The sequence below is a fragment of the Choloepus didactylus genome, chromosome 8 (genome assembly GCF_015220235.1).
Source record: "Choloepus didactylus isolate mChoDid1 chromosome 8, mChoDid1.pri, whole genome shotgun sequence".
Classification (NCBI taxonomy): Eukaryota; Metazoa; Chordata; class Mammalia; order Pilosa; family Megalonychidae; genus Choloepus; species Choloepus didactylus.
Window position 1 is genome coordinate 7,519,234 of NC_051314.1, and position 23,819 is coordinate 7,543,052.

At 50.7% G+C, this 23,819-nt stretch overlaps 1 protein-coding gene and 1 pseudogene across 1 annotated transcript; one reads left to right on the forward strand and one right to left on the reverse strand.

Annotated features, from left to right (window-relative positions):
* Positions 1-534: 534 nt before the first annotated feature.
* Positions 535-12,072, forward strand: LOC119542512 (patatin-like phospholipase domain-containing protein 5). The gene is made up of 8 exons (XM_037847328.1): positions 535-643; positions 4,236-4,384; positions 4,719-4,886; positions 6,129-6,189; positions 7,245-7,430; positions 9,482-9,614; positions 11,231-11,344; positions 11,988-12,072. Exons 1-8 carry the CDS (start codon positions 535-537, stop codon positions 12,070-12,072), a joined length of 1,005 nt encoding a protein of 334 aa, XP_037703256.1.
* A 6,859-nt stretch (positions 12,073-18,931) lies between these two features.
* The window catches only part of LOC119542513, an 81,624-nt pseudogene continuing 76,736 nt past the window's right edge, over positions 18,932-23,819 (reverse strand).

Below are 23,819 nucleotides of genomic sequence, written 5' to 3' on the forward strand. Positions count from 1 at the left end.
GGACTTCTGTGCTGGCCCTCAGTGACCACCTGGACCAGGTTCAGAGGGCCTGCTGAGGTATGAGAACCTGTCTAGGTCCTGTCTGTGTGTCTTGGTGGGGCTGTCCCTGCAGAGGGGCCCAGTCTGTTCTGGGTTCAGAGGGCTGAGCTGGAACCAGCTGCTAGAGGACATGGGAGTAGATTCCAACAAGCAGACCTGACACGTGGGCAGGGGGCTACCCCCAGCAGGAAGCTCCCCCTCCACAGAGGTATTTGGGCAGGGCTGGGTGACCAGTGGTGGAGGTAAAGGGGACTTGAGAGCGAGCTGGGTTCTTGGAAGTCCTCAGGGTCTTTCAGTTCAAGGCTCAGCCCCAACACCCCTGTGGGGTGTGATGGTCTTCACCTTTGCCTGCCTGGGCCCTGAGTCAGCGGTGGCCTCAGGATTGCCTTCTCCCGAGGCCCCAGACTCCCACCAGCTTGTGCTGGGTCCTGCCCACACTGGAGACACCCCAGGGTTACCCTGCCCCCAGGTCTCGGTGAGCTGATGCAGGACGGCATGGTCGCCAGGCCCGCGGCCTCTGAGGCCAGGATGCTACTGACCAGGCTTCCCAAGCAGAGCACAGAGCCCAAGAAACACAGAGTCCAACCATGGAGCAGAGACCACAGTGAGATCCCACTGGGCAAGAGAAAGGGATATTTGTTCACGTGCAGATAATGTCCAGACATAACTTTCTATTATGGAAAATTCTCAAGGGTGGCCCTGAGCAGAGATGGGTGCCCTGAAACCCCGTGCACCCAGCCTCAACCGGAAGCCACACACGTGGCCAGCTTGGGAGAGTGGCGGCCTCTGGGGAGCCGGTTAGGGGAGCCAGGGTGGGGAACCACTTGTGGAACCAGAGCCATGCTGCTTTGTCCTGCTCATTAGCCCTTTCAAACAACAGCGAGGCGGGAGGGGAGAAGAGAGCCCTGGGACAGCCATCCCCTCACTGACATGCCTGGAGCTGAATTTGTCACCTCCCCTCAAACCTGCTCTGTCTACCAGGCCCTCATCTCGGGCAAAGACACTGCCTGACACCCAGCCCCCCAGTCCAGAAGCCTGGTGCCGTCTGGACCCCTTCTTCCCCTTCTTGCCCTGCAACTCTCTCCTAAAGTATCTTTCCAGCCTGTCCTGTTTTCTCATTTCCATTGCCACCATCTTCATCTCCACCCCACTCTCACCCCTGCTGCCTACTGCCCCAGTCCCAGCCTCTAGCTCTGCACCACATGGATGCCGCACCCAGGGGGGTGTCACTCATTAAAAACTGGATCTTCTTGCCCACATCTCCATCTGCTTGACTCACAGGAACTTCAGCTGCAGGCTCCATTTCCCCAGATATTTGTGAGGTTCTCTGTGGGCGTTTATATGGCAGACACACCCCTCAAAGCCAGTTCCTGCCACTGTTGGCTCCTGACAGCCCTGTGGAGGGACAAATTTGATCACAAACCCTGCACCTGTTGATCTTGCTAGGTTAAGTGTGGGGGTCACTGGGGGGTGAAGTGAAGGGTCCACATTGCCTGGACAGTGGGGCACTTGGGTGGTCTCTGCTGCCTTAACCTTATCTTCACAGAGCTGTGATGCTGGCCAGTCCCTGCTGAGCAGCCATAGAGCGCGAGCACACTCTTTCATTCTCTTGTTCCTTGTTGCCTTTGGCCCGGGGGTCTAGCCGCCAAGCTTCCTGGACCCTGTGTGACATGTTCCTTCCATTCTCACCTTCATCCTCACCAGGGGCCTCAAGGACAGCCCACCCCCAGACTCAAACCTGGATGCCAGGTCTCCTCAGCATGACTAGTTGGGGTGTTCTTTCTCAGGACCCCCCCTTTCTTGCCTACCATGTAGTCTCTGTTGGCGACCCCCACCTGTCTGAACCCCAGGACCTTCCTGGAACCTCAGCCAATCAGTGACAGGGGTGGGAATCCCTGTGCCAGGGCTTCCACATGGACACCTGCAAAGGTGAAACCCGCTCAGCAGGTGTCCGTGTCTGTGCCTCCCCCACTCTCACTGCGAGCTCCTCTGGGGTGGCCAGGTAAGCCTTGACTCATGGGCTTTCCCTGTGCTAGGCAGTGCCAGTGAGTGCTGCCATGCTTGGAACTGCTCCCTGGAGGTGCCAGGTGCTTGAGATTCCATGGCTCCCTGATCTGCTGAGGTTGAGTTTAAGGAAAGAGGGGTTCTGCTCCAGATGCCCCAGGATGGGATAGGAAAACAGGACACCACCTGCCACTGTGTGTTGGGGTGGGGGGAGGCAGGACTGTCAGCTTGGAGAGATCTGGAACAGCCTCTGTTGTGGGAGGGGAAGGCTGGGCTGACAGCTCACAGTCCATGAGAGGCCAAGAGATGTGGGCCATAGAATTAAAATAACAATAGTGACTGTAACAATGTTACTTAACCATTGATGGCATGCTTACCATCTGCCAGGTGTTGTTCCAAACACTTTACCTTTATTAGCTCATTCAGTTCTCACAACAGGACTACAGAGCAGGTAGGGTTTTTTTCCGCATTGATGGATGAGAAAACTGAGGCATGGATTGGTTAAATTACCCAAGGTCACCAGCCAATATGCAATGGAGCCAGAATTTGAACCCAGGGAGATTGGCTCCTGAGTCTAGCTCTTAATCCCTACAAATCCATGTGCACAAAGCCTTACAGTTTATAAATCATTTTTGCATCTTTTCATTCTCTCTATTCTCTCAGCAAATCTGTATCTCATGCAATCCCACAGTCCTGAGCAAAGGGTGCTATTCTTCTGTGTGTTTTAATTCTATAAATATGATTAATATATGCATGGGATAAAATAAAAAGGGTAAAGAGTGAAATCTACACTTCTCTCCCAATAAGCCCCTTGGTTTCTGCTTCCCAAGGGCACCAGTGTTGTAATTCCTTGTGGATCTTTCCAGAGATATGCTGTCCTTGTCTTTTGTGAATTTATATGCCGCATAATCTTCCTTTAAAAAAGCACGTGAAAGTGGTGGAATATTGTGAACCTTTCAGCACTTTGTTGTCCTGTCTATCACAGTAAGTTGTCTTTGCCAGTGCATGTGGATCTGCCTCCTTTTCAACAGCGGAGGAGGCTTCCATGGTATGTTTGCACCAAGTTGGTCCCTTTCAGGTTGGTTGATCTGTCTGATGATTTTGGTCTTTGTTCTTGCAACTTTTCATTTGTAGAGTTTCCTTTTTAAATGATTTTCTGGATGACCTGACTTTTTCTTTGCTTTGTCTGTGTGTGTGTGTGTGTGTGTGTGTGTGTGTATCTCTTCTGATATTAGGAGGCCTGCTGTCATCAGTGTTGCTAGTGGTGAGGTAAACAGGCATTGCCAACCCCCATCTGTGGAAACAGGCTTGGAGGAGCAGTGGCTTGTCTAAGTCTATGCAGCCTGGGAGGGGTGATTTAGGACCCAGCTCAGGCATGCCTGCCCTGGACTCTAGTCTACTCCTCTCTCTAAGATAGAGAGCAAGAGTAGGAATGACCAGCAAGGGTTGGGGGAGGAGGGGAGTGGGGGGACCCAGAGGCCCCGGGGGGAGTCTGGTTTACAGCTGCATGAGCAGGACGGTGAAGACTTCAGGGCAAGACCCACACTGCAGTGCATGGGGGAGGGACAGGGTTCTGCATCTCCCGAGAGGCTTTCAGGGATGTCTCCAGGTGTCTGTGAAGAAAGGTTTTATGTTCAAGGAGCTTGTTAAACTCTAGGCTGGTGGTTCTCCACCGGGGGAGATTTGTTCCCTCAGGGGACTTTGCCAATGTTGGCCATCATGAATGTGCAGTGGGGGCTCCTGGCTCTACTGGGTGGAGGCCAGGGGTGCTGCCTAACATCCCCCAGTGCACAGACGGCCCCCAGCACCCAGCCCCGATGTCAGCAGGGCCAAGTGGAGAGATGCTGCTCGATGTTAAGTCTTCTTCACTGCAGGACTCATCAGGACCTTTACTGGGAAGAGTGGACAGGGTTTCTCAAAGTGGTGGAGAAGACGGGGTCTCTTGTCTGAGGTGCATGTGGTTGGATCATTGTCCAGGGAACACACTTTGGGAAACAACCTCGATTGTTGGTGGAGAATTCCTGCAGGAAGGGTGAGGCAGAAATGGCACTTGGTACCTCTGTTGGTCCTTAGTCAAAACCCAAAAGCAAAAGAAAACCTGCAGCAGGCCCGAGGCAGCCAGAGTGCCGTCCAGAGGAGGATGGGGTGAGGGCAGCCCTCGCTGATGCCTCTTCCCGGGCCTCGGTCCCCAGGCACACAGGGCGACCGTCCCTGCTTGGGAGGCTGCAATGGGGAAGGCGACGAGAGCTTTTCCTCCCGACTCTTTCTCTTCCCAGGCCTTGCTCTGTACCTTACAGTTTCCTTTCTACTGTGGGGTGATCCCCCCAAGTTCAGAGGGGAGGTAAGTGTCCCTTGGAGGCTCGACTGCCGCGCCCCTGCCCTGTGCTCTGTGCAGCCACAGAACATATCTTTGGGGCTGGGAGTGGGGAAACCTGTGCTCCTTGAGCACCTACTGTGTGCTAGGCCCTCCCCACTCCCCTGTGGGGGCTCAGAGGCACCCTGGGCCAGAGTGGACCCCGCGACTCCGGGCACCAGCGGTCAGCAGCTGCAGCCTGTTCTTAGCTGGTGGCTCCGTGGCAATGTGGGGGGAGACAGGGGTCCCAGGGGTCAGCACCACCCAGCCCTCACTGCAGTGCTACATCGACAGGGCTCTGAGCAACAACGTGCCCCTCGAGGACCCCAACTCCACCATCACTGTGTCTCCCTTCCACGGGACAGTGGACATCTGTCCCTGGAGCACGTCGGCCAGCCTGCATGAGCTGAACGCCTTCAGTGCCAACTTCCAGATCTCCACCAAGGACTTCTACCTGGGGGTGACCTCCCTCTTCCCCTCCAAGCCCGAGGTAGATCTGGTAGCTCCTCACAGGGCACGGGGGCTTGATCATGACCGAGAGCCCCATGTATTGGGCTCCATGTCCCTGGGATCTTCCTTAGCCTTGGGGCAGTGAATCCATGTGTCCAGGTTCACACAGCCAAGGGGAGGCCGAGCAGAACTGGCCTCCAGAGTGTGGGCTCAGCCGTGTCCTGCATGTTGTTTCCCTCCCTGGATGAGGTTGAGTTGGAAACGGCACCTCCAGCAAGAGTGCAAACTAATACTACCTCTGCCGAGCTTGACTTCCAGCCAGGGCTGCCCTGTGCCCCCTGCTGTCATCCCTGTTTCTCAGGGAGGGGACACTGGGGACAGAGAGGTTCAGTGACTTGTTCAAAGCCACACAGCCTGCAAGTGGGAAACCCAGGACTCCACCCCAGCCTGCGAGTACTGTGGTCTCCCCAGCTACACTCGAGTGTGGTCCAACTGACCCACATGGTAGAGGCTCCAGCTGGCAGGAAGATGAGCCACAGACAGACATTTCCTGTGTTTCACCCCTTGGTGTTTCTGGAAAAGGGGTAATTTAACACAAACAGGTTATTGTCATACCACACTCCTCTGCCCCACCTGTGCCCCGGCCTCCCCATCTCTTCAAGCTCTTGTGTTTGCAGAGGGCTTTACAGTGGACAAAACAAGGTCATGGTCACTTACTCTGAGCCTCCACACAGCCCGAGGGGCCGAAAGTATCAGCCCCATTTTCCAGACAAGAAAAGAGTGGTCTCCAGGGAGGTGGCACAGCCGCCCTGAGGTCACACAGTGAGGGGACACTGAGCCACTTCTACGGCCCCACTAGAGGGGCTCTGACCCAGATGGGCAGTCATGGTTTCCTGGGTTATTCTGTCCCTTTCAAGCTGGTCCTGGAAAGGAACACTGAAGGGGCAAATGGCACCTGTGACCTGCCAGTGCCAGGTGATGTCCCAGCCACCCCAGGCTGGGGGAAGGAACAGAGGAAACTGCAAGAGCAGCCAGCGAGGGCATCTCAGAGGAGGGCAGTGAAATGGGGGGAAGCAGCCTGAGCAGTGTGTCCTGCATGCACTCCTGTGGCCCTTCCTAGTGAGACCTGGGGTCCCTGGGTCCCTGAGCCCTGACGTCTGGGTCCTTTGGGGAGTGTAGACTGGGCTGATCACCTCTGGTTGATGGCAGGTCCCTGGCCTGTGACCACCAGTCGGGGGGGCGGGTACATCCTTCCCACCCCAGCTGCCCTGTGTGTTGGCAGGTAGTGGCCGACCACTGCAGACAAGGCTACCCGGATGCCCTGAGGTTCCTGGAGCGGTGCAGTAGGTGACCTGCCCCCACAGAGCTGACAATGAGAGGGGGATTCTGCTCCACATGAGCCCCACATTGATGCTGCCCCCAGGACATTGGTGTATTAGGGACCTGGGCCCACTCATTCTCTTCCGCAGCTTTTGCCCTGGGCTTGGCCTGATCAGGGGACCCAGAGAGGGATGACAGAAGGCCCTGCTCTGTCCTCAGGGAGATGGGGTCCCTGAGGGAGGGCTGCCAGGGCTGTGGGAGCCCAGAGGGGGCACAAGACCCTGCCTGGGGTGCAAGGAAGGCTTCCTGGAGGTGGTGACGGATGAGCTGGGCTTTGGTTATGGAGAGTGTGGCAAGGTTGCAGACAGAAAAGCAGAGGCCATTATAGGCACAGAAGAAGAGCACAGAGTCAGGTGCCTTGAGGGAACAGTAATGCAGTGTGGCAGGACGTGTGTGTGTGTGTGTGTGTGTGTGTGTGTGTCCATGTGTGCTAATGGTTGGTGGGTGGGCCAGAGAGGCCTTCCGGCCTGCAGAGCTTGGACGTGATTCCACAGGTTCGTGTTTTCGAGGTGTTTCCTGAGGCTTCAGACCTCGTCCTCGGTGCCCTGGGCTAGAGCCCAAGCAAGCAGTGCAGTAGGAAGCATCGGCCGAGCACCTGACACGCGCCCAGCCCTGGGCCCGGCTTACATATGGGTCTCACTGGATTCTCAGAAGAACCCTGTGAAACAGGTCACAGTGCTTCCCTTGCTCAGGAGGGAAACTGAGAACAGGGCAATTAAGTCTACAGGGCTGCAGGTGTTGGAGCCAGGATTTGAACTCTGGATTGCATCTACAGGGTCTCAGATCTGATTGGTCTCTTGAAAGCGGCAGGAAAAGGGAGCAGAGCCAGGCTGGGGAGGGGCAGGAAGGGGTGATTAGGGAGGAGCCCAGAGTCTGTCCAACAACAGATCACCCGAGCTGGGGTTTGATGTTGGGGATTCGGTTGGCATGGACAGTGTGGACAGTCAGAGGGAGTCATTTTCTCTGTGACCTTCCAGAAAGCTGACCTGTCATACTTCCCCTGCCCCTGCTGCCCCAGGACTCACCAAGGAGCCAGTGCTGTGGACTTTGGTGCCTGAGGAGCCCACGTCCCCAGCTGTTGGGACCCAGGATGCTGGCCATGACCAAGACGAGAAGTCAGGCCTGGCTCTGAACTGGGCAGTGCCCAATGTGGTGGTCAAGGATGTGCCCAACTTTGAGCAGCTTTCACGGGAGCTGGAGGCCAGTACTGCCCCTCCCTCCCTGTGCTTGTCTCCCACCAGGAGCCCTCCACTCGGGGGCCTGGAGCCAGGGCCCCTCCTCAAGGTGCTCACGGCCCAGAGGAGGGCAGGCCTCTTGATTTCTGAGCACCTTCTGAGTGCCAGGTGTGGCACCAGGGACATTTTGCATGTTGTGCCCTCCAGCCCTCACCGCATTCAAGGTGTAATCCTTACCCAGTTTCAGTGATGGGGAAACTGAAGCTCAGAGAGAGAGAACAAGGGACTCACTAAGGTCTCAGGCTTGCAATTGGGATTCAAAACCATATCTGAGCCCAAGAAAGCCGGGTCTTTGCTCTCCACCCTGAAAAGGGCAGGAGGGGCTAGAGGATAAAGGAATGATCCACACAGAGGTTTCTGGACTTCCCAGAAAGAGTTGGACTCATTTCATTCTCCCAATCACACCCTGAGGCTGGTTGTGAAATATCCCCATTGCACACATGAGGAAAAAGCAACACAGAGAGGCTAAGTGACTTGCCCAGGGTCACACAGCTAGCAAGGTGGCAGAAGCAGGAGTTTTGCTCTGAACCCTCAGCCTGCTGTCCTTCTTGGTGACACAAATGTCACAAGTGCAACCACAGGAAAGAACAGAGTTCTACAGGCACAGGTATTAGTATTGTGGGGTGGGTTTAAGAAGCATGTAAGTGAGACTTGAAAGGAGTTGTCCAGGCAAAGAGAAGTGACAAGCAGCCTGCGTGCAAAGGGTACAGAAGTGCAGGGGCCTTGGGGAAGACAGAGGAGAGCTGGGTGTTCCATAGCAGTAATGAGCTCAGGGGTGCAGGCCTGGGAAGGCCAAGCAGGTGGCCTTGAAAGCTGCAGGAGGGAGGTGGGGGCCCCTGAGGTGGTGTATGGGGGTGGGTGGCCCTTTCCTTGCAGAGCTCCCTGCTGATCTGAGTTCTAGGCCTGGAGTTTCCTGAACTGAGATGGGAGGGAGAAGCCAAAGAGGCAGGAGGCTGGGAGGAGTGGAGATGACAGCTGAAGGCAGGGCAGGTACATCGGGGGTTAGCTAGAGGTGGGGGGATAAGGAGGGCACCTGTCCAGGACTGCAGCCCCCGTGATGGTGGCAGGAGTGGCCTGATGGCCTGGATCTGCACTGAGCCTCTAAAGTCCCAGCTCTGGACTCCGGAGCCCTGGATGTGTCCTTGCAGCCACTGGGGGGGGGGGGCACCAGAGAGCCACCTCCAGCCAGCCCCTCTCTGGAAAGGGACCTGGTACCTGGCTGGGGCTGCCCCTTACAGGCCTCCTTTAATTCTCACACCTGCCCAGGTGGGTAGGTCCTGCAGGTACCCCCATTTTACAAGGAAGGGAGCCTAGTTTCCTGGAGGGGACTTGTCCTCACACACAGCAGTTAGGGGTGGATCCAACCCACTGGCTGTGTCGGCACTTACTGCACTGGGGCCTTAGATGTGGTCAGAGGCCCATTTTTGCCCTGTGTGCCCCTCTCATGGCCCACTGACTCTCAGACTGGTCTCTTCTACTCTGGTCAGGTCAATGAACAGGGATCCAAAACGGTCACTGTGGTCAGAGCTGCAGCTGCTGTTGTTAATGACAATGGCGTGTTACTTTTGTCCAGGGAGGCATGGTGGGGGCCTGTGTTCCATCCTGGGGTCCATAGACAGACTTCCCAGAGGGGCAGGAGGGGTGGAAGAGCTCAGAATCTGACAGGCATTGGATTCATACTGACTCTGCTCCTTCCTGGCAGTGGTCCTTGCTCAGGTGAGTACTCCACTCTGACCCTCAGTCTCTTCAGCTGTGTAAAGGGCCCACCATGCCCATCTCATGGACAGTGGTGACACATCCCATCCTGAGGGCCTGGCTTCCTGCTGGCATGTGGTAGGGCTTGACCAGTGGTTGTTACTTCCTCTGCAGAAGGGGGCACCCTCAGGGGACTATGAGAGCTTGGGAGTGGCTCTGGCTTCCTTCCCTCAGGGTCACATTTGAAGGAGCTGGCTGCAGGGGTGGGTGGGGCTCCCATCCATGGCCACCTAGTGTACTGGGCCATGCTGGGCTTCTCTTGTAGCAATGAAGAGAGCATGTGAGGGGGACCTCAGCATCTGGACCTGCTTCTCCCAGTCACGACCAGTGTGGGTGCTGAAGTACCTGCTGCTACCCTGCACACTGCTCTTTGAGTATGTCTACTTCCAGAGCAGAAGGTAAGTCGAGGCTGGGGGTCTATGGAAGGGGCTGGTTTATGGCCAGGTTTGTGGTAGAGACCAGCCCCCATGGTAGGAAGGGTGGCTGACACACTGGTGTGCAGAGCTGGGAGGGGAGGGGTTGAACCTGGCTGCTCTCCCCACCCTGCCTGGGGTTGGCTGTGTGACCTGGTGTATCCTCTGAAACATTGGTCCAATGCAGAGGTAGTGGGGTAGCAGGTATGGAAATGTGGGGCAGCCTGGCTCTCCTCCTTATTGTCTGTTAGACGTTTGGCCCATCCCTGCATCTGTTGGGGCCTCTGGGACATTGTGCTCTTCCTAGGCTCAGGTCTGGCTCAGATTTGCTGTGTGGCTGGGCCCCTTCCCATTCCTGATTCCTGGGTTCCCTTCCTATTAAACAAGGCCCTTTCAGGTGAGACTAGCTGTGGTTAAGCCCACACTGCTCTAACTCTTCAGTGAATGTATCACTCTTCATCATTTGTCCACTCATTCCACCGAGAGTTACTGAGCCCATCAGAGGTCAAGCCCTGGCTGGGGGTGAGGGAGCAGCATAGATCCAGACCCCATCACTGGCCTTGTGGGCCCCTCATGCCCACAAATCCTACACATACACCCTTGCAGCCACACCTCCGACTAGAGCTCCCCAGGGGAGGTCTACACCGCCTGTGAGCTGGGACAGTTCTCACGGGGCTCTCAGTCAGGAAGGCTGCCCAGAGGAGATGAATTTGGAGCTATAATGTGAGGGATGAGTAGGAGTTCACTAGGCATGGAGGGAAGGGAGAAGCCTTCCAAGAAATGGAACAGTATGTGCAAAGGCCCTGGGGCAGGAAGGAGTAAGACCCATTCAAGGAGCAGAAAGGGAGGATGTTGCAGTTGAGGCCAAGAGCTGGAGTGCTTGGTGAGATGGGGCCGGGGAGCCTGATGAGGCCTGGACAGATGCCTTGGGAGAGATTTGAGGAGGAGAGGGTTACAGTCAGAGACGTGTTTGAGGAAGGCCCTTGGCTGCTTGGGGGGAGTGGCTGAAAGGGTGCAGGTGGGGGTGAGAGGTGACGTGGGGAAGAGGTAGTGGGCTGAGCTGGGCCAGGAGGGAGAGGAGGGGAAGGATTGGCAGGGACCCAGAGGAGGTTAGGAGCTGCCGTGAAGGGGGCTGTGGGTGGGTGGGGAGGGGTGGGAGGCAGGAGTCCATGGAGTTATGTCCCCATATGACACATGAGGAAACCGTTGCTCAGGGGGGTTCTGTGACCTGCCCAGGCCATGAGGTTAAAGAGCAGGGGAACTGCGGTGTACTCCAGGCCTGCCCCTCTGACCCCTGGCTTCCCACTAACTGGGCCCTGTGGAGTTGGTGACCCCAAGTACCCAGCTGCTTCCACCAAGTTCAAGCACTTCATGGATCCTCCCTGACCATCACGCCACCACAGGTGCCTGTATCTATCCCAGCTGCTCTGTGGTATTGGGCAGCACTGCTTGGGCCCTTTTGACCCCACCCCCATTACCTGTGGGCCTGGTGTCCTGGCCCAGGGACCCTGTGGCTCTTCTCTGGGTCCTGGGGAGGGTGGGCTTGTCTGGCTGCATGCTGGGGCCTTCCCAGGGATTGCTGAGGCTGGTCTGTCTCCCAGAGTGGTGGCCTGGCTGCCCAAAATGCCTGTGGACCTGGGCTGGGTGCAGGGCCTGCTGAGAATCTGGGCCCTCGACGTCTACTCCAGGATGAAGGCCTGGTTCGGGCCAGTCAGGTGAGGTGGGCAGGGGGCCTGCAGGCTTGGGCCTCAAGTCCTACAGTGTGGAGCAGGGGGGGCTGTGCTGGGGGGTGGGCACTGTGGCTTCCCTGGACCCTGGGCGAGACGATCCACATCCTCTACCTGCCCACCCATGACCCTCTGTCCATCTGTCTATGCAGCCATCTGCACATGTGTTTTGTGCACTGCTGGGGGCTGGATGTGGGTTCTGATCACCCACATAGTTCAGGCTGCACGAGCTGCCTGGTGGCATCACTATGGCAAGGTCCACAGGGGGCTGGGACCCTGCTTTTCTGGATTCCTCCTTCCAGGCTTCCCCACATCAGCCCAGGCCAGTCTGGCTCCTCTCCCCACACCTCTCACCTGCCCCTCACCTGCCTCTCTCAGTAGTTGGAGGGCTCTCTGTGCCTCCCTCCCCCAGCCATTTTTTAAAGCAAGAAAATCAGTGCTACCCCCTCAGGGAGTGCCTACACCTGGAAGCTTTATTCACTCACAGCTCAGCCAGAATTTGGGAGAAGAGTGACTCTGGGATGGGAAAGGGATTGCCCCACACTGGCTTCACTTTCCCTTCAGGGAGCCTTGAGGCTCTCAAAACTTGCTGTAATGGGTTTTGACCACCCTGCAGCCTTCCTGTGCTCAGGCACCTGGGAGCAGGCCCCCTCCAGCCTGGAGCAGCTCCTCCTGCAGCATTGACCCTGGAGCCTCTGGATGCCCATCGGTCCTGAGGATGCTGGGCTGGGCCATCCTGGGTGCTGGCCTCCCCTGCCCCTGTTCAGACTTCATCTTCTGTGCTCACATCTGTCCCCTGGGCTGTGAGTGATTCAGGCCTGAGTGAGGCCTGCCTCTCACTGTCTCCTGGAGCTCGGAGCCCAGGGGAAGTGTCCTCTTTCCTCTCAGAATCTAATCCTGGGTACAGGAAGGGGTCACACCAGGTGCTCTGGAGCCCCATTCCTTGGGACTCAGGTGCTTGTCTTTGGGTAGAGGCCTGGCCTGTTATTGTGTCCCTGGGACACTGTGCCTTGGTCACTTTGCACACATATTGGCTAATTTTCAATCTGGAGAGGTTTGGTGACATCATCTGCTGGGAAGAGAGGCTGGGGTATGTCACAGATTTATGTTTGCAGAGCCCCTTACAGAAGATGAGAAAAGGCCAAATGCCCAGATTAGAGGTCAGGGAGCCAATGGGTATAATGGGGTAGAACCTTCCCACATTTGGATCTTTCTCCATCTTTCTCTGTCCTGCAGTGGTCCCCGAGGGGTTACCACACATCTGTTCCCTTTGACAGCCTTGATCTCTCACTTCCTACTGGTCCATCCAGTGGGAGACAGCTGCAGGAGTTAGGGGCTGGGGTGGGAGGAGCAAGAGGGGTCGCAGTCTTTTCCAAATCCAGCTGCATGTGCTGTTGTGGGGTGTTCCCACTGCCCTTTCCACAGACCATCCCCCAATTCCTCAGGAATGTTTATGGTCCAGCAATGCCTCTACCCCTTCCCTTTTTCCTCTGCTTCTCTGGTAGAGAGGATACTGGGCACTGGACCCTCCTGGGGGTCACTGGTCTTCCTGACATCAGAGCACAATGAACAGTGCATCCCTGGCCAGGAGCTTAGGAGATTTCCAATCCAAAGAGATAATGAGTCATCATTCTTTCATTCATTCACTCAGCTTACCCTTCAGGAATTAGAGGCTCTGGGATACAGCTGTTGACAAAACTTTCTTTTTGGCGGAGTGGGGGTGGTGCGGCAGATGCTAAATACGATTATTTCAAGGAGTGATAGTGCTGTGAGACTAGGGTGAGTATGTTAGGGGTGTAAGGACAAAATTGCAGAGGGTGGTCAGCAGAGCATCCCTGTGGAGGTCATACTTGAGCGGACCCTGAGGATGAGAGGCAGGGACCTGGGGAAAGATTTTTACAAACACTTGGAATACCAAGTGCAAAGGCCCTGAGACAAGAATGGAGCTGATGTATTCAAGGAATAGGTAGCAGCCCGGTGCCTGGAGCCACATGAAGTAGAGAGTACTCTGGAGAGAAGGGGCAAGGCTGGGCAGCAGCTGGGTGTGGAGGGCACTGTGAGCCACAAAGAGGAGTTGGGATTGGGGCTATCATGGGAGTGTTGAGAGCAGGGGAGTGAAGGGGTGAGTGAAGCATGAGTGAGTGCATGGATCAGGGAGAGCCTGTGGGCTGGGGGATCACAAAAGGGAGAAGAGAGGGCAGAGAGTGAGGGTGTGCACGAATCTCTGCACCCCTACACCCCTCTCCAGGAGCCACGTGTGTGCTACAGACAGCAAGAAGAGCCCTAGACTATCGCTGCTCCTTTGTGCCCCTACTCAGTGACACTGGGCAAATCCTTTTCTCAATCAGTTCCTTCATTTCTTTGTCTTAAAATCTGTGGGTTGGACCAGTTGGTTGCTGTGTGTCCTCCAGTTCTGCTCTGATCCCTAAACACAGACAATTAATGCTACAGAGTTCAAGGGAGAAAATATGATTTCAGCTAAAAAGGAACTGCTTTCTGAACTGGGTCTTTGTGGAGACTTATAATTTAGGTTGACTAGAAGGTCATTCCAGGAGGGGACACTGCAGGTACAAAGGTAGGATAGGGGTGGACTGTGGTAAATTAAACCAAGGAATCTGAAGCTCAGAGAGGTGAAGTGACTTGTCTTAGGTCACACAGCCATTCAGTAGTGAAGTGATTATTCAAGGGCAGGTCAGACTGTGGTTCAACCCTGACTGTTCACTGGAATTCTGGGTAGAAATACTGATACTTGTTACTATCCTATAGAGATTCTTATTTAACTAGACTTGGCCCAGACTTCTCTGCACATGAGTATGTTTGGAGCCTGCAATTCCTGGGCTCCATGGTCCTCAAGTGTCACCCCATGGGTGTGACCACCTACCTGAGTTTGCACCCTTGGGCTTTCTCAATGTCCTCTGTGGTGAGGAGGACTGTATGTGTCAATCTGGTGCAGTGGTGACCTGATACTATAGGGGTAACCTCTGCCCCCTCATGAAGTCCTGGCCACACTAGGCATCCTAAGCAGCTTCCTCAACCCCTCTGACCTTTGTGTTCCACTGAGAAACCTGATCATGTATACGAATTAGATACTTGGTGATGTAGAGGAATAATCATTGCATTTTAGGTGTATTAATGTGTTGTGATTATGTTTTCAGAGAATCCTTATCTTTTAGAGGTCTATATGGAAATATTTAGGAATGTAGTGATAGAATATCTTGGATTTGCTTAAAATAATCCCGTTGAGAAGGGGTCGTTGGGAGTTGATCAAACAGGAGTTGATTAATCACACTGAGTGATGGGTACATAAAAGTTCATTATATGATCATAGTTTTGAATATATCTGTTATTTTCCATAGTAAACAAATATGTTACATTAAAAACTTGAGAGTTCAAGTTAAAAGTAGTTATTAAGATAGAAAATAAGAGAAAACAAAACCAGGAGCACCCTGATTTGGGGTCCCAGAGACCCATTTGGGAGGCCAGCATGTAACCGCCAAGCTAGGTGCATTCAACACCATGGACAGCACCCAGGGATCAACTGGAGTTCAGCACCAGGGATAGCGACCCTGGCCAGGTCCCTGCACCATCCGTCGACCTGAGGATCTCAGAGGCTAGAGAACATGGGATCTTGGGGAACCACTTTGTGTAGGAAGAACCTCTTCAGAAGAAAGTCTCATCCACCCTGTTCTTCATGCCTCCAGGCATATGGCATACCTTATCCATGTGGAAGCCCAGGCCTTTGTTGTAGTTTTAACTCATGAGAAGCATTTCTATTTTCTGCCCTTTAGGGATACCTCGGTCAAAAGCTATTTGACCACGTATGTTTGCTTATGTTTCTGGGATAGCTATACTCTTCCATTTATCTATATGTCTTTTCTTATGGACATTCCTATCTCTTAATTTATATATTCATGGTAGGTATCTTTGTATTAAGACTTGAAAAATAGTAGTGTGAATACGTCCTCCAACTTTTTATTTCTTTTTTGAAATTGTTTTGACTTTTCTGGCTTCTTTGCATGTCCATATAAATTTTAGAACCAATTTGTTAATTTCTACAAAACATGTTCTAGGATTTTCTTTGGGATTGTGTTGACTCTATGGATGAATTTGAGGAGAAAGGACATCTTAACAATATTGAATCTTCAAATCCATAAATACAGTCCATCTCTCCATTTATTTAGGCTTTCTTTAATTTCTTTTCCCAAAGTTTTGGAGTTTTTGGTGTACAAATTCTGCACACATTTTGTTAGACTCGTTCTAAGCATTTCATATTTTTGATGCTATTCTCAATGGTGTTTTTAAAATGGCAATATCTCATTGTTTGTTGCCACTATATAAAAATATAATTAATTCTTGCTTGTTCACCTCATGTTCTGTAACCTCTATGAAGTCACTTATTAATACTAGCAGCTTAGTTTGTAGATTCCTTGGTTTTCTATGTTCATAATCTCATTAATGGAGATTTTTCTATATGTTTTTATTTTGACAGTATTGAAACCTATAGAAGGATTAGAAGTAACAGAACTGTGGTAGGGAAAATAAAATTCCCCCAGTGATGACCATAACCTAATACCCATAGCCTGTGAGTATGTTGGCAATATGAATATGGGAAGTAGATGATGCACATGGAATTAAGTTTCCTAATCATCTGATCTTCTGGGAAGATTATCCTGGATTATCTCGGTGGCATAATGTAATCATGAGTGTCCTTCAAGTGGAAGAGTTGATGAGAGAAACATTCAGTTGGCTACTTCTAACTTTGAAGATGGAGTGGGCCATGGGCTAAGGCATTTCGGCAGCCTCTAGAAGCTGGGAAAGGCAAGGAAACATATTATCCTGTAGAGTATCCAGAAAGAAATGCAGCCCTGCCAACACCTTGATTTAACTTAGTGACATCTGCATCAGACTTTTGACTTACAAAATTGTCGGATAATAAATTTGTGTTGTTTTAATATAGTTTGTGGTGACTTGCTACAGCAACAATGGAAAACAAATATAACATCGAATATATATAGCATCACCTACATTCACCAATTGTGAATTTTGCCACATTTCCTTTCTTTCTCTGTGAACATACACTTGCTTGTGCATTAGTGTTATGAATATTTTCTTAGAACTATCTGAAAAGAAGAGGCCTACATTGTGATTCTTCAGCATATACCTATTAAGAAAAAGGATATTGATTTATGTACCCCAATGCAGTTTTCAAATTCAGAAAATTTAAATTTCGTACAATATCATTATCTAATATAGGCTCCATATTCAAATTTTGTCAATTGTCCTGATAATGTCCCTTATGGCATTTACATAAATGATCCAATATCCAATATAGAGTCACACATTGCATTTCATTACCACATCTCTTTATTGTCTTTTAATCTTAGACAGTTATTTCAGTGTCTTTTTGGGTATCTTTCATGACATTGACATTTTTCAAGAGTACAGTTCAGTTGTTTTATAGAATGTTGTCAACTTAGGTTTTTAACTGCATTATCCCATCCTGTGTCACTCACAAAAGACAAATTCAGATAAAATCATTAAGAATTTCAGGATGATGCCCACAGAGTATTAAATCCCCAGTGTGAGGCCTGGTTGACTGCTCAGTTGCAAAAGCATGAAGCTGGCCCTGCACATGTATCTGTATCTGCATCTATATCTATGTTATCTATAACTATATCTATATCATCTATATCATTATACTTAGGTCTGTATCTGTGCCAATGTCTACATCATGCCACCACCAGCAAAAGCAAGATAAAATATTTCCAACACCCTGAAGGATATATTTTTCCACTTCAAAGCAACCTCCTCCCATCTGGAATGCATCATTATTCTAACCTTTATCAGCATAGATTAATTTTGCCTGTCTTTGAATTTTATATAAATGGAATCACACAACATATGGTCTGTTGTGTTTGGCTTCATTTGCTCATCATTCTGACTGTGAAATTTATCCATGACTTTTTATGTTGCAGTAATTCTTTTTTATTGCTATGTAGTAAGTATTCCAGTGTATGAATGCAGCCCAATCTATCCACTGTACTGCTGGTGGACATTTGGTTTGCTTCCAGTTATACTGATTTCACCTGTGGGGAGGCTTTTACGCTGTCACCTGTGTCCTTTTCACCTATCCCATAATTTTTTAGCAGTTCCTTCCTTTTTGGCCCAACAGGATATTTTAGGCTCCTCTTGTGCTTTCCTTGCTCATTCTTGAAATCAACCATTCCCCTCAAGAAGTCCTGGTTTCCTTTGGGGGTAAACTATTTAGAAACCAAGGTGTAGATGCTAGGTGTGCCTGGTATTACTGGGATATATTTGCCTAGAGACTTCTCCATCCAACCTCAGAAATACACAATTTTAAAATCATGAATTCATCCTAATGTCTCTAATTCCAACCCCAAACCACAGGGCTCTTCCTCACCTTCTTCCATAATTAAAATCCTCACTGGAACTGTATATACATTCATTTGCTTGGTCCCTCCCTTTAGCCTTTTGCTACATGCCCTTGTGCCATTATTCTTAATAATTGCTCTGAAAAATGCCTGGGTGCTTTAAATTCCCTCTGCCCATTTTCTAGTTTTGTTCGGCATCCACAAGCATCCTGTGCCAGTGTTCACTGCCCCCTTTCCTCTCTCTGCTCATGGAGGAGGACACATGCCCAAGCCTCTCAGCCCTTCTGTGTCTCCCTGCGAACTTGCAAGAGTCTGAGTGTAGAGCAAGAAGGATAGAAAGCAAGTAGGTCCTGTCCATGTGCTTTGCTACAAATTTTTGCTGGTGTGGTTATCTCCTTTCAGACTTCCGAATCTAGGATTTTGAGATAGTGATTACTGTTCTTAGTTGATTAATCAGATATTAAGACCAGGGCTGTATCTCTGTCATCAGTGGGTTGCCTCAGCCCAAGGCCACGTGTTTGTTGAGTGAATGATTGGATGGGAGGTTGTACTAAAATCTCTTTCAAATTTGATTGTTATTAAATTGTGGTTTGCATCAGAGGAACAATATTAAATGCAAATTTCTGGACCTTTTTTGAGATAATATGTCCCTTAAGTGTGTGGGTTGCCTCCAGCATCTGCAGTTCAAACATCTCCACACCCATGATCCTCAGAATGGTGACATGGTTTTTATAGCAGCAATCACAACCTGAAATCATCTTGGTTAGTTATCTGTCATCTCTCTGCTCTAGTGTAATGTAAGCTCCAAGAGGGCCAGGCTTTTTCCTGTCTTCTTCTTGGATGCATCTCAGGAATCACGTTCAGATCAGGTGTTCCAGAAATATTTGTTGAATGAATGAATGAATCTCCACCGTCACTTTTTGTTGGAAATTTCCATGAGTCCCTGTTGAGTGCTTGCTGAAATTCAGAACCAGTGACTTGAATGAATGAATGCGTCCGTGGGTGGTCTGCTGTCAGCGGGCTGGAAGGAGGAAAATGTGGAGGAAGAGGGGCATGGAGACTGGGCGTGTCATTGGCGGGGGCGGGGGGGGACAGAAATGGTATTCAACTGGGGCGGGGTTTGTGGAGCCGTGACGTCACGGCCACAGAGCGCAGCCTCCTTGTGTTGGGCGGTGCCATGACGTCAATCCTGACGCGCCCAACTCCCTGGGGCTGGCTCGGGGCGGGGCTCCGCCAGGGGGCGCTGTGACGTCACCGGGGCGGCCTGAGGGGCAACTTCCAAGCGCCAGCCCGGGTGGGCGGTGCCAGGACTCCGCGCCTGAGGAGCCTGAGCCCGGCTCCAGGTGAGGCGCCACCTGGGCGCTGCCGTGACGCCATGCCTGAGGGGCGCGGCTCCTCCCGCCCGCCTGGGCCCGCGGCGCCAGACAAGGCGGAGAGAGACCGACGAGACCCCCAGCTCCCGGGGGAGTTCGAGTGCAGGTCCTTCGAGCACCTCGGCGGGCGGCTGCCGCCCTTCTAGGCGGGAACCTGGAGATCCCCAACCCCCCGGTGCGGCCCAGCGACCCGTGGATGCCACCTGCCCCAAGTCCGGTGAGCTCTGCTGCGGCCGCATAGACGCTGAGTTACTAGATTTCTTGGAACCTCAGTTTTCTGGTGACAGATGAGGGGATTGAACCAATTGGTTCATTTAAGTCGAGTTCTAAGACTTCCCCCGGGTGGGGAGGTGGTGGGGAGACTGATGTCTTAGGTTGCTTCGTATGTGAGTGTCCCCGCGTGGGGAGTGTTGTGGATGAGGTGACACCGTCTAAAAGGAGATGCAGTGACACGACGAAACCGGGCTGAAAATCTAAGAGACCAGCCAAAGAGGGCATTCTCAGGGTCAGGTCACCGCCGGGGAATGAGAGAGATGAGGAAGGAAGTCCCAGGAGACAGCCTGGTGGAGTTGGGGCCCGAACGTTGAGGGATGGTCGGACCACCAAGGTTGAGCTCACTTGGTCGGGTGGTTCCCAGCCACTACCTGCCTCTATGTTTAGGTCTTGCTCGTCCCCAAATAGTAAGTGGTGGGGTTTCCATAGTGGGAGCCTTCACCTGAAAGTGAGAATAGGGAGCCTGTGCCGTTGGGCTGTCACTCATTTGTTTGTGAACCAAGTGTGTGTGACTGTGTGTGTGCCTGCATTGTGTGTGTGTATGTGTGTGTGTGTGTAGTGTAGTAAAGCCCAGTTAGTTGGACAAGGTTTTGGATCCTGGGTTCACCATCCACTGTCTTTGGTGGCTTTGGACAGTTAATCCCTCAGCCATATCTTGTGTTTAGTGAGATGATAATGGCAGCTACCTAGGGTTTTTCTGAGAATCAAGTGAAGAAATCATTAGTTAACTTGATGTTACATTGCCTGGACCACTGTAAGCATTTTACAAACATTGGCTGTAGAGGTGTATTTGTTTGGGCACTGTTGTGTGAGCAGCAATGAATGCTGGGTCACTCAAAGCTGGGATCCTCACCTTGGTTTCCTCTTTGAGCCTGCATCCCCTCTTCTGAATGATGGGGATTATTCTGAGAATTGGAAGACAGTGTATGTGACAGCACCTGGGATGGTGGACCACTCCAGGAGGCACTCAACATGAGGTGGCTTCCCTGTGCTTTGTCCTTTCTGAGGGGGGAAATGTCCTAGGGGCTTTTTCAGTGTCTATTGGGAGAGCACATCCCATCCCTGATGTGGGCCAGAGCTGTAGGTGTGCAGTGGTCCTACAGGGAGCCCCCAGGGCCAGTACAGTGGGTCCTGCTCTTTTAGGTTGCACTTTCAAAGCTCTGCTGTTGCTATTTCAGATGAAGCTGGCTAGATTATGGCTGTGAAAGGTTTATGTCTTATGGCTCTAAATCCTGATGAGGGGCATTTGATTCACTGAGACACACTGAATACACATGCTTATCTCTGCTTCCTCTTGAAACCTCACTAAAATGAAAATGAAAATGAAATGAATAGAAAGCTCTGCCCCCATGAGAGTGAGAGAGTTGGTGTCTGAGGATCCTATTTGTGGATTACTTGAAGATGGATGAGTGGTAACCTAGCAGGGTGAGAAACTACATGCCTGTAGAAGGGGAGGGTGGAAGCCAGGTGGAGGCAACTCCAGCTGCAGAATTTCAGAAAGTCAGGATTGGATGCATCTGATAGCTGAGAAGGTGGCAAGTGAGGTGTGGGATTGAGAACAGGAGGCTTTTTCAAGGACAGGTTTCATCTTTGGGGAAGGTGATCCAAAGAGGCTGTGGGTTTGGGTGATTCCAGCTAAAGGCTGGAATCTAATGTATTACTGTAAGAGGTTTATATGAAAGCAGCACATTGCGAGGTGAGATTCCTGCCCTTTTTCCTACCTGTTGGTGGCCTACCCCGTATTACAGCCCCCAGGCAGGAGACTGGAGGCATCTTCTCTGGAGAAACTGACCCACAGAGAAGACCTACAGACATTTACATTTGGAGTCTCCCAGGGAAATGCCTGAACCACCCCTGAGAAACCACCTAGGATGGGTGCTTTCACACACACATGCAGCCCTCTGGTCAGAAACCCCACCCACCCACCAAGGCTACTGCCAGTGTCCATTCTTACCTGTGAATGGACATTCAAGGACCACCAGGTACTAAAGCTTGCAGTGGAAGAATAGAGACCCATCCAAACAAAACAAAACAAAATAGCAGGAATAATGAACTCAGGAATCAAAGATGGTGTCAGGAGAAGAAGAAAATCTAAGAAACCAGAATGACACCAACCAAAAATCTTACCCCACTCATAACTCTCAGTAATGTCGTCGGAGAACTGAGACAGATGATGCTTTAACCAAAGAGAGGAACAATAAAAGATCATGAATTGAGCTCTTGTGAGTTAAAAATATTGTTGAAATTTTAAAAAACTCAATGGTAAGATTTGGATGGTCAAACTGAAGAAATATCCTAGGAGGTAGAACAAAGAGACAACGTGAGGGCAAGTAGGAACAAAAAAGATAAGGCAATTAGATTGATCTGGGAGTTCTAGAATGAAAGAATAGTGAAAACACAAAAGACAAAATTATTGAAACCAAATTTGTAGAACTCAAGGACATGACTTAAAAGGTCTCTCCTATTGTCTAACACAGGGAAAGAATAGAAGACCACAGTGTAGCATGTTGTGAAATTTCAAAACTGAGGGGAAAAAGATCTCTAACTTCCAGAGTATAAAAACGGGTCACATTCAAAGGAGTAACAACCAGGACCTCAGAATTCCCAATAGCAAAATGGGAAGCTGGGATACAGTATAGTGATTCCAAAATTCTGAAGGGAATGTGATCTCCAGCCTGGAATTTCATACTCTGCTGCATGGTCAGTTAAGGGTGAGGTGGAAAAAGACAGTTGGATTCATACAAAGTCTCAAAACTGTTAGTTCTGATACTCTCTCTCTCCACAGAAGCACCTGGAGGACAGACCCCCTCCCTCCACCAGAGTGAGCCTGGACAACAGTATCTAGGAGGGTATGGATAAAGGAAACGGGGCACCCACCTGAGGGAAGTGGAGGGGCCCCAAGAATCTGTGCAGCATACTCAGTTACAGATGGCTCCTCCAGGCAGGTGTGTGGGAGCCTGGGTTCAAGGGGCTGTGTCCCCAAGAAATAACTGGAATTGAGAAGTTGCTGCATGTATTTGGCCATATTGAGAGGATGTATTACAGAGTTGTAGAATGAATATTAACAGCCACCTGGAGTACCACACAAGCAAACAAAGGCAGTTATTCACTCTAGATAATAATAAAATGTACAAGAAGGAAGTGTAACTACTACACGGTTAACCTTACACAGAACACTGTCTTAAACTTGGTATTAGGTCAAAACGTGTACTGGGGCTGTCTTGGGGGTCTGCGTGGGACGATGTGGAAGAAGGAGGCTCGGGTGTGAGGGAGGATGGCCAAATTCTCATTTTCCTTCCTGGAAAATCAGTTGACCATTTAAAATTTACAGATCACACAATAATTTGTGAACACATTATTTAAAGTTTTTGAGATTATACATCACAAGTATCTGAGGTGTTAATTAAAAATTCAGATTTCTAGGGGTAAATAGCAGTGCAGTGAGCTCCAGGACTTAGTCCTTCCACAAAAACAACTGTTTCATGGACAAGAACTGTCTAAAACAACTATTTTGAAACTCCTGAGATAGAAGAACACTTTACAGCCTCCAGGGAAGAGTGGGAGGAAAAGGCAGTTAAATTATGGTAAAGAACAGTAAATTGTTCTGTCTGTGTGGCAGCGGCTGGCACCCACCCCTACTCTCAGGGCAGGTTGCCACGGGGTCCAGTCCCTGGCCAGCTGCTGGAGACAGAAAGGGACATAAAAATATTTTTCCCTGAGGACAAGTTTGGTCATGGCTTATCGCTGATCACAGCTTTTTATTTTTAATGCAATTTTATGGGGATATATTCACAGACCATACAATCATCCAAAGTGTACAATCAATTGTTCACAGGAGCATCACATAGTTTTGCATTCATCACCACAATAAATTGTTTGAACATTTTCATTACTCCAAAAAATAAGTAAGAAAAAAAAGTAGAAATAAAAGTAAAAGCGAACAGCCAAGACATCTCATACTCGTTTCTCCCCCTATTGTTCATATACATTTTGTCCCCCTTTTTTCTACTCATTTGTCCATACACTGCATAAAGGGAGTGTGAGCCACTAGATTTTCAGAATCATATAGTCACACCATATAAGCTATATAGTTCTATGATGGTCTTCAAGAGTCAAGGATACTAGATTGCAGATAAACAGTTTCAGATATTTCCTTCTAGTTATTCTAGTACACTTAAAAACTAAAAAGGGATATCTATATAATGCATGAGAATAGCCTCCAGAATGACCTCTTGACTCTATTTGAGATCAGCCACTGACACTTAATTTTGTTTAATTTCTCTTCCCTCTTTTGGTCAGGAAGGCTTTCTCTATCCCATGATGCCATGTCCAGGCTCATCCCCAGCAGTCATGTCCCACATTTCCAGGGTGATTTACAACCCTGAGAGTCATGTCCCACATAGGGTAGTGGAGCAGTGAGTTTAG